Source organism: Lynx canadensis, chromosome A1 (assembly GCF_007474595.2).
Source record: "Lynx canadensis isolate LIC74 chromosome A1, mLynCan4.pri.v2, whole genome shotgun sequence".
Classification (NCBI taxonomy): Eukaryota; Metazoa; Chordata; class Mammalia; order Carnivora; family Felidae; genus Lynx; species Lynx canadensis.
The window spans coordinates 77,071,102-77,081,643 of NC_044303.2; the positions used below are offsets into that span (position 1 = coordinate 77,071,102).

A 10,542-nucleotide genomic window follows, 5' to 3' on the forward strand; every position below is an offset into this window, starting at 1 on the left:
GCCCATCTATAGTTTTCAGCTGGTCCGGGGGATGGTGGCTAATCCACCTGTCCTTCTCCTTCTGCCCAGGACTCAGAAACGTTCGAGAAATTTGCAGTCATTTGCATTTCTTTACATCCATAGGACAAGTGTCAACAGCTACGCTTTGTGAAAGATTTAGAACCGAGTGCTTAACAAATCATCTTAACCTCCAGCTCCCGTTTCTGAGGCTTGAAGCTGTAATTGGCGAGGTTAAAAAGTGCAGTCCCTAGACACACGATTCCCAAATAAATTCTCTTCTCGCCTGAAAAGGAGGCGACCAGGCATGTGGTGAGATATCGCTTTAGCTCCGTCTTTGTGCTCGCCCTGGCTCAGTTGTCCTGTGGAACAACGACAGTCCATTACCTATAGTTTATCATCCTGACAAAACGTGAGGAATGTGGATGGTAAAGCACTAACAATTTCACCCCTGGTGTTTTGTGCTTTTTTCTCTCTATATTAAAACCGACAAGATTAACCCAAACGCAAACTGTGGAGCATAGTTCAAGGGGCTATTCAATCCGTGTTGAATGTGCATTTGTTTATCTACAAAAATAAGAATTTCAGACACAATGGAAGGCAGGCTGGCTTATATATGGTATTGAATGGACTGTTTAAACAGCACTATCCTTTGTAGTTTATTTTATCAATCTCTGACAGGTCCGTATTTATTCAGAGCCTGACTGTGGTGGGGCCCACGTATCATAGGTTATCTGGATATTATCCAGCCATTCTTTTGTATCAAGTCAATCAATACCAGGAATTCAGCATTCTGCAGGGAAAAATGACATGGGAAAAGAAAAATGCTTTGCTAACTAACCAGTATATGGTGCACAGGGAACAGTCCCCCTAGCCAAAAGAAATTAATGCTCGGCTGAAATCTTCAACAAAGTCAGTGCAATTCATTGTAGAATGCCACACCAATACAGCCTTGCCTCTGACGTGGGCATCCTTTTAGAAGAGGCAACTATTTGATTCTGGCAAAAACATCACGCTCCTTAAAGCTGTTCTGCTGAAATGTTAATTGTAAATGAAAGCTAGGCTTTGCTATTCTCTGCCGAGTTGGGGTGGGGGGTGGGGGTGGCGGAGAGGCTGAAACAACCTGATGGGCAAAAACTGAGGCAAGCCTACCAGTGCCTGTGCATGAGATGTGGGTGACCCACCTCGCAGGGCGGCCGCTAATGTTTCAGCATACAGAACTTCTTTTGATTGCTGTATAAACTCTCGGGGATGGGAGCAGCAGACAGTGTGATTCAAGTAGTTATGGAGACAGTGAACTTACAAAGGATTTTCTGGACCCTGCATCCAAACAGCTGCTCACACTCCCTATGTCGACCACCTGCTAAAAAAGCTGACCTCCGAATGAAACAAATCTAATTACTGATGGCTGCTTCATTACAAATGAATTGTTCCACAGTTCATACGAACTGATGTGAAACTTCCATGCATTTGATTACCTTCCTGCCACATCGCATCTACTGACTGAAACTTTTCCCTGGAAATAAATACGCAACTTCCCCAAATAAAGCATCCCCTTGGCACGAGGGGTTTTTATTCATTCTCCAACTGAGAAAAGGCTCTTTCATATCATTCCTCCAGGAAGAAATCTTTCTGACCTCTCAAGCTAGCATTCACAGTTGCATACTTTCTTAAGTAGACCTTTTCCAGGGACAAATTATCCAGTCCTCCAGGCAAGGCATTATCATGACAATTTTAAAAGAAATTCTACTCTTAAGGACCGGAGCCGTCATAGCCAACAGAAACCTCATCAGGGCAGGGAGGCAGGCTTCTCCAAAATGCAGGCCTCCAGCAGGTCTCCACATCTGTGGCCAAAGCACAGAAAAACAGTAATCCTCATCATCCGGACGGTGGGTAAAATACCAGTCGCCTGCCCCCACCCCAAATACAGCAGGAAAAGAAGATATTGATGTCCATGGTGGGGAATAATCATGGTTCTACATTTTTTTCCAAGAAGGTTATTTCTAATCTTCCTCCGGGATACACACCAAGGAGTAAACACGGAGACACATAGATACTGAGCTGAGCAATGGACGGCTTAATGGGAGTTTCTTCCGACGAGATTTAAATGTAAATACTAAATCCTGGTGGAGGGGAGCGGGGGAGGGGAAGCAGCCTCCCCAAACAATCCGTCAGTGAAAGTGCAAAGTGGAGCGGAGCAGACAGCCCGGGGGAAGAGGTGAGGGCTGGCGCCGGCAGCATTGCGCGTGGAAGAGTGACCTCTGTAGGCGCAAAGCGAACACTGGCTGGCCTCTTCCCTGCTCGCCCAGCCCCGGCTCCCGGACCGCCTGGCCCGGACGCCGGCTGCTGCACGCGGGGCTGAGCCCGGCGCCTCCCCGCACCACCCGCTGCCTCACCACTCCGGATCTGCGCGAAGATGTCACCGCGACTACTTTCTCAACAAATACAAATCTTATGTTAAGGGAAAATAGCAGTCCCTACAAGACCAGGCGGATGGAAGGGGACCGCACGGAGTAACTTTTAACGGGGAGCAGTGTTGCAAAGTGCCATCTAGCATCATGCAAGAATGTGTTTAATCCGATTTATCGCTGTGACGTTTCTTGCCTTTATAATGGGGAACTCTTGGTAAACATGTTGGCAGATTTGAAATTTATCACTTTTAAAAGAGTGGATGCAATTCTTTAATTAAAATGTGGTTTGTAAATCAATCCCTCTTCTCTTTACTCCTAAACCCATGGCCAACTTGCCTGTCTTCAATTAGGCCATTGGTTTTCCTTCTGATCTCAAAGACTTACTCCAGGAACCGGCCAATGTTTCCACACTTTCCCCAAGTTTCCCAAGGCTAAAATCCCATGATTGTGTAAGACATTTCTGGATCTGATTCGAAATGTATCCCAAGGAGGAGCTAATACGCAGAACTGAATGTACAGGTAACTAATTAGGAGTCACCGCCGGGTATATTTAGGGAAGAATCGCCTTTTCTAAATTCTAAATATGTCGTATGCTGGTAGCTCCCACTGAAAGTTAATCTTCACGAGGCCTAGCTTTCTCCTAGCTACACTGCTTGATAAAACCAAGTCGGATCCAAGGACCCCATTTCTACACAGGCTTCCCAAGCGCCAAGGCTTCAGGGGCCGTGTCGACTGGGCAGGGCCTTAAGCTTTTGCAGAAAGCGCCCTTAAAAATCAAGTCAACTAACAGGACCGCGCAGAGTTCGGGGCCACTGGTTTAGCAACGGAGGGAGAAGCCGACGTACAGAGAGCTCTCCGGGAGAAGCCTAAGGCACGTCTCCCCGGCGGGGAGGAGAGGGCTCGCCGCCCGAGTTCTCCGGTGGAGCTGGCGAGCTCCCCGCGCACCCTCGGGCAGGCGGCGGGGGGCCGAGGCGCGCGGGCTCCGGGGCGCAGAGGGCGGCGGGGGACCGCAGGCTCCGTCCCCGGGGGCGCGCTCCTCTGGCCCGGGCTCATCGCCGCCGCCCGCCTGCGGGGATCTGACCGCGCTCCGGCGCTCCCGGAGAGCGCAGCATCCCCTCCTCTCCCCGCAGCCCGCCAGCGCCTGCGCGCCGGCCAGCCCGGTTTGTGGCCATGTTCTCCGTCCTCGAAAAGAAGTGAGGGTCAGGTACCGCCATCGGATACTTTCCCGGACGTGACAGCCTAGCCGCCGAGGGCTTTTTAGCTCACCCCCCCCCCCCGCGGGAGCTCATGGGGGAAGGAAGGCGGGGAGGGCGCCCCTTAGAACCAGAGCTCCGGCTGGAAAGCCGAACGAAGAGTTCCACCAAGTAAAATGTGGCGAGGGTGGGGGCCAGGGAACTTGGGGTGCGGGGAACCGGGGTTCCAGACACAGGCTCCGAGGCTCCGCGGCTCAGCCCTTCCTCCCGCCCGGAACGGCGCAACGCGGCGAACCCCCAGGCGGGGACCGAGGGGGGATCGCGGACGCCACTTACTTGGAGTTCGAGGAATTCCAATAGATGGGCTCTAAAACTATCGACCTGGAAATGGCAGTTCTGCATAAAACCATCAAAACTCCCCAGCAGTACTTCCACACGGAGTCCCTCCTCGCGGCCATGGCCAAGCCGCTCCCAGCTCCGCGCACTCCGGACGACGGAGGGAATGGGCGCAGGCCGGAGCCCCAATCCTCGGGGCACACAAGGGGGAGACGGCAGGCAGCTCCGGGGCGCGCCGAGCAGCTCCAGGCGTCGCCGAGGTCGGGGGGCGCTCCGCTCGGGGCCCTCAGGGCGCGGGGCGGGAGCGCACGCGCGGGGCGCGGCGGCGCGGCGGGCTCGGGGCTCCGGGGCGCCGCGCCGGACGCAGCTCGGACGGCAGGCTCCCGTGTGGCTCCAGGGTGCCGGGCGCGGGGCGGCAGGGAGGGCGCGCGGCCGGGACACAAAGGCGGAGAGACGACTCGCGCTGGCGGCGGACGCTGCGCTCCGAGCGGGCCGCCTCGCACTATAGATCCAGGGGGGTGGGCAGCGGCCCGAGCGCGCGGGCGCCGCGTCGGCGCGGTTCCATGTCCCGGAGCGCGGAGCGGCGAGAGGCGCCTGCGGGCGCGCGGGAGCCTCCTCGGTCTTCGCGGCTCCCGGCCCGCGGAGCAAGCAGGAGGGCCTCGGTCCCCGCCGCGGGCGCCGGACGCGCGCGGGCCTTTGTGTGCGGGGAGGGCGCCGGGACCGCTGTGCGCGCGGCTCCTAGCTCCCGCCGGCGCCGCCGTCCCCGCCGAGGAGAGTCAGCGCGGCCGGCGCGCTGTCAGAGCACTATAAACGCGGAGCCCCGCCCCGCGCCGCGCAGCCCATTGGCCTGCGGCCCGGCAGCCGCGCGCCGGTTGGGTGGCCGACCCGTCCGTCATCCACCCCCGCCCGACATTGGGCGCCGCGAGGCGGGGCGCCGGCTGACAGGTGAGCCCCGCCTCCGGCTCCGGGCGGTGGCGCAAGAGGAGCGCAGCCGGGCCCGCCAAAGACCCGGCCCTGACGCTTGCACCGGCGCCCCTCCAAGCGGCGGGGTGGGGACGCTGTTCGGGACGGTAGAGAGGGGAGAGGGGACAGCACGGGGACACCTGTCCCCGCGCCCAGCACGCGCCTTCATTTGCCGGGCAAGCATTCTAACTTCAACAGAGAGACAACGTCGAGGGCGAAACTTTCCCTGCGGAATGGAAGGCTTTTCCCGCGGGTCTCCGTGTTTTACACGGAGTGTGCCCTCTGCGGGTCCGGCTCACACCCTGTACGCGCTTCCCTTCGCTGCCCCCAGCAGCCGTCCGAGCGTTGTGTTTCACACCTGACTTCGGTACCTAACGTCAGCTCAGGCCCGACCAAAGTCAACGGGGGCCAGGGATGCAAACGACTCCTGGGGACGTGGCGCCAGCGGGGCGGCCGACGATGGGTCCTGGCCCCGCACCCTCCGCACCTCGCTCTGGGAGTTCCCTGCAAGTGTCGCTGGCCCGGCCACGGGACCTTCTCCTTAACTAGTCTCTGGGACACACTCACGCCTCCCCAAGGTGACCGAGAATTTAGGGTGACGGTGACAAATAACGCCCAAATGGAGAGGTGGCAGGAATTCTTTGGTTCTCGGCAAGTGCTTTCCCAAAGAACGCCTTGGACGCGCGCCACCGCGCCGACGGCTTCCACGGACCCACAGCGCCCACTAGCGACCGGCCTGACTTCCCTGCGGGCGAGAGCGCGACGGCCCGCCCACCCGGAACCAGACCGCCGGGACTCAACCGCGGAGAGTCCGCGCCGGCAGCTCCTGAGGAGACGGACAGCAGGGAGGACTCGGCAGAAAGAAGGCATAGTACCCACGTACAATTGTTTGAATAAGAGGAAGATACGCCGTATGCCCCCAACATGCTTTAAAAAATTCTGTGTACTCCAGGATTTCTTTAATGTTTCAGACGCAACGAACCGGACGGTATTCCTGCAAGATCAGTTTCTTTAGCTAAATTATCTACACTACATTTAAAAATATACATGGTAAAACATCTTGTTTGGATATTTACCAGTATTTCCTTCACTCTTCTTTATGACCACGTTTGAGAATGTTTACGCCTTAGTAAGTATTCCTTTTTGGCAATACTAAACAAAAGTTGATGTACGTTTCCACTGGGAATGTAAAAGTTTTGTTAAGACTAGTTTGTTAAGATCGAAAACACTATGGCACGCGAGGTACCGAATACATTCATTCATAGTATTCCGGGTAAATCTTTGAGACGAAAACTATTTTATTTTCTCTAATTGCTAGTTTTAAAATAAGCCTCCAATTTGAGGATTTTTTTTTTTTTTTTAAATGCTCAAATACTGCACACCGATTTGAAGTCACGGACTGATTCCCTTGAAGACTAAAAAACCAGGAAGGGGCAGATAGTATTATTCATAACTTTATCACAAGGGTTAAAAAAGGAGTGGTTTTAACAAATGTCCTAAAACATTTACGGAATTCGTTTGAAATTTAATGTAAAGCTCGTGATTTTCTAAAAGAACTAAAACCGAAACAGTACCATCCGTTTCATATTTAGCAAAGTTATTTTGTGAAATTTAAATGGTGACCTCTTCGCTCCCACATCCTCTCTCCAAGTAAACTAGAGGAAATAAAGGAAATTTGCATGGTCTGAAAATAACCCTGGCTTCCATTTTTAGTAAATCAGATATTCACACGTCCAAAGCATTTTACCTTGGGTAAAATGTAACGTAAAACTTGTTTTTAAACAAAGTGAGTATTTGATCAAAAAAATAAAATCCTACACAAAGATTACCACTGTGTAACTAGGGTGTGAATATTTATCAATTTATTTTCAGTAAACACGGATTATCTGTAGACTAGGTGAAAAACATCAACAGTAACAATTTCAAGGTGAAAATGTTCCTCTACTGTTTACCATAATTTCAGTTCCATTAACCTGTGAAGGAGGAGAGGGTCGGGAGCCCCTGCCCCCCCATCAAAAATCCTTGTGTAACTTTGGACTTCCCAAAAACTTAACTACCAATAGTCTTGTTACAGAACCCTTACCAATAACATAAAATCAGTCACCACATATTTTGTTGTTATATGTATATTCTGTATTCTTATAGCAAGCTAATGTTAAGAAAAATCTAAGGAAAACACATGGAGACCACTGTATTTATTGAAAAAAATCCCTGTAAATGGAACCACGATTTCAAACCCAAGTTGTCCAAGGGGCAACTGTAATTAAAAGCATCATCTCAAGCCATTTGTGTCTGTATCTGTACATATATGCCAGGCAGAAACTGTTACATCAGCATGTTACAAGACAAAGTTCAAACTTTAATGGATGCCAAACCAAAAAGAACCTAATCACATCAATTTGATACATGTTTGTGTTTGGATTTCACTTTATGATTAAAATTGTAGGAAGAAACAGTTATTCCTGAAAATCCATAATTTTACCAGCACATATTTAACCCCACCAAAAAAAAAAAAAAAAAATGGAAGTTTTATTTCAGCTGAGGAAGTAACTTCAACTACTTCCAAAGTTAAAGAAGAAATTTCTAAAAGTCAGGTTAAAACTTGGGGCATTTCAGATAGTCAATTATAAAAGTCAATAGAAATACAAATTTGAATATGTAACGAGGTAGCAAGTGTAAATTTCAGTTTAGAAGATTAAGTTGGCAATCAAGTTTGCCCAAGTAAATGCACCTTGGTAAAGTCATGTTCCTGCCCCCTTGAATTCCTAAACATGCTTTGGTCTTTAGACCTTATGGATGTTTCTTATATATTCCTTGTATAGTAATCCATCAATTTTCAGATGTACTTCAAAAGACATCTTTAACATAACTTCTATAAAAACAAAGAACAAAAGCCTTATCTAAATGTAACATTACAGAGAAATTACTGAAATTTGATATACATGTTGATTAAACGTCGTCCAAGCCATGAACTTCCCGTGTAGCTGTGAGCCTCTACTACTGTTTCCTGGCATTGCATGCGGTTTATTTCATAAAGGTCACTGAAATTTTTAGGACTCTTCTGCAAATGATACAGCTCAAATTACTCAAAGGGAAGACCTTTCAAAACAAGAGTAAAATAAAAGTCTTTTCTTAGTAAACTTTGCATACACTCCTGTGTCATCTTTCTGCTTCTAAAATTCAGTTTACACACATTGAAGCATCTTAAATTAGCATCTACTTATGAGTTTGGTAGGCAAAAGTATTAATTATTACACTGGGCTCTTGGGCCCAAAGAACATTTTTCCCAAGTTTAGTGACAACTGACCTTATAGACTAGAACAATATATTCCTTATGGAACTAAAATACTTCTTTCTTGACTACAGTAGTCATTTCAATTTCTAGTTTATAATCTATCACTGGTTTCATATTATTAATGCAAAAGCAGCTTATGTGGAAAGAGTACCATTATGGCTCCAACTAACTTGGGCACTTGGCATGAAATCTCATTTCCTTATTTGCAAACCAACAGGTTTAGAAAGCCAGCCAAACTCCTGTCAACCTTCCAAGTTGGTTTAGGAGTTTGGTGGAGACAGATAGGTAGCAGCTGTGCTGTTTTGGTCTTACCACTCACAAACACTAATACTTTAACCTCTCCAAAGAGGATTCCCACTTCATGGACTGATACAGATGTACTGTATATTACAAGTTAAATTCTGCTCTAAACACAGAAGTGGTATTACTGACAGCAATCATAAGGAGATTAACATCTACTGTGGCTCCATAAGATCATTTTTGCTCCCTCCCTAACCCACTTTACAGTAAGATGTTCAACAGCACTTAGAAGAGGCTGCATTATATATTCCTTTGTTAATTCCTTGCTACTTGCTTTTCAACCCATAGTGCAGTTCCAGAAGCCTGGAAAATGAGGAAGGAAACAATCATTATCCAAATGTATATAAAACCACAAACCTATTTTATTCTAACGCTCAAGGACCAGGTTTAGTAATCAATTGTTGTACAGACCCTCTTACACGCACCCACAGCTGCACCCCTTAGGAATTCCTGAGCGACAGTGAAAGCTGCTGACCACTGAAAATTTTACTCCTTAACTTACTGGTTTCACATTAATACATCTGAAGAAAATATATGTGAAAAATACAACTGTTCGACATCCTCTGGTCCAACCACTGGAGGCTCTGGAAAAGAACACTCTTCGGCCTATCAGTTATATACAATATATAGATCAAGACCATGGGATCTAGTCCTCTGAAAACCAGTGACCAATCTGCTTCAAAATGTATTGTGCAGGCCAGGAGCAAGGAAGTGCAGATCTTCTGGATTACTGCACCAGTAGCAGCTCTATGATCATGCAAAACTGAATGCTAAAATAACACAAGAGTAAACACAAAACAGAAATAACAAGTATGATAAAGACAAGTAGGCAGGAAAATGGCAATTCAACAAATGAAAACGTAGGCCCTATTCTTTGGGCTTCAACACCCATTCGAGATTCCTAGATTGAGGCCCTTCTCCCTTTAGTAGTCCTTTCACTAATTAATAACATTCTGGTATTTGAGTGTTCATAAGACTCCTTCCTGGAGCAAGTGGCAAGTCTCAAAAATTAAGATATCCTATCTTCAGAAATTCTCATGGCCAGTAATCCAAAACAGATGGACGGTTCTGGGTGTAAAAGAACAGAAAATTAAGGTAACTGAAATGAGAAACTCTAGTTAATAACAATAACAGCTTTGGAGAAATTTTAGTTAAGGGGCAAGTGGAGGTGCTTAATATAAAATGAGGGATCAGAAATGATACGTAAGAGTTCAGCAAGCCAGGAGCCTATGCTTATTTTACTTTGGAAAACAAGAGGTGCAACATTACTGAAAAAGTTTAAAATCCTGGTGGCCATACAAAATAGCTGTGGGCATCTATGAGGCATGACTACATGGCTGGGTCGTTACCTTGAGCCGACTTCGCTACGACTTTGTAAGGGAAGCTGGAACAGTCCATCTTTAACTAAAAACCCCTTTCCCCTCTTTGCAAGCATTAAAGAGTCCTCACACCAAGCTAATTTAAAGGTTTCGTTTATACAATTGATAATTCTGCAAACTCCACAATAAAAATTGCAATAACTACATATTTTAAATACTGTAATAAAAGTAAACAGTCATTAGTTACTGCTATAATGCATTAATAATAACCTAAAAAACAAATTATGAATAAAGGCGTGTTTAATAAATTAGGGAACATCTGAACTGCTAATTGGGAGAAAATTTGAACTTTTATAATACGCACACAAAGGCAGTGGAAACAAATGAAGAAAACAAATTAGTACACATTGTTGCAGCACAGAAAAGATTGGGTGTATTTTATTAACAATCACATCCTCTTTCCTGTAGCCTGGCACAGGAACAATTTCAATATCTGATGCGAATCTCCCACAGCCGGCAGATATGGCGGGGTGTCACTAAGCAACTTACTGTGATTTCACACCATATGTGGCAGTAAGAGATTTTCAAAAAATTAAAAGGCACGCATAAGCTAATTTAAAAATGTTAAGTCCAGGCTACTCTCTTAGATACAATGTTTATAACACTTGTAGAGCAAAACAATTTTTAAATAAACATTTCCCAAAACTTGAATATACAACCTAAGAACA

At 47.6% G+C, this 10,542-nt stretch overlaps 1 protein-coding gene across 1 annotated transcript in view; it reads right to left on the reverse strand.

Moving 5' to 3' along the window:
• Nucleotides 1-4,190, reverse strand: part of EFNB2 (ephrin B2) — a 42,805-nt gene extending 38,615 nt beyond the window's left edge. Inside the window, exon 1 of the mRNA XM_030313870.1 lies at nucleotides 3,938-4,190. Coding sequence (XP_030169730.1) covers nucleotides 3,938-4,059 — 122 coding nt within the window. The 5' untranslated portion in view covers nucleotides 4,060-4,190. The remainder of the gene's footprint in view (nucleotides 1-3,937) is intronic.
• Between the last annotated feature and the right edge of the window lie 6,352 nt (nucleotides 4,191-10,542).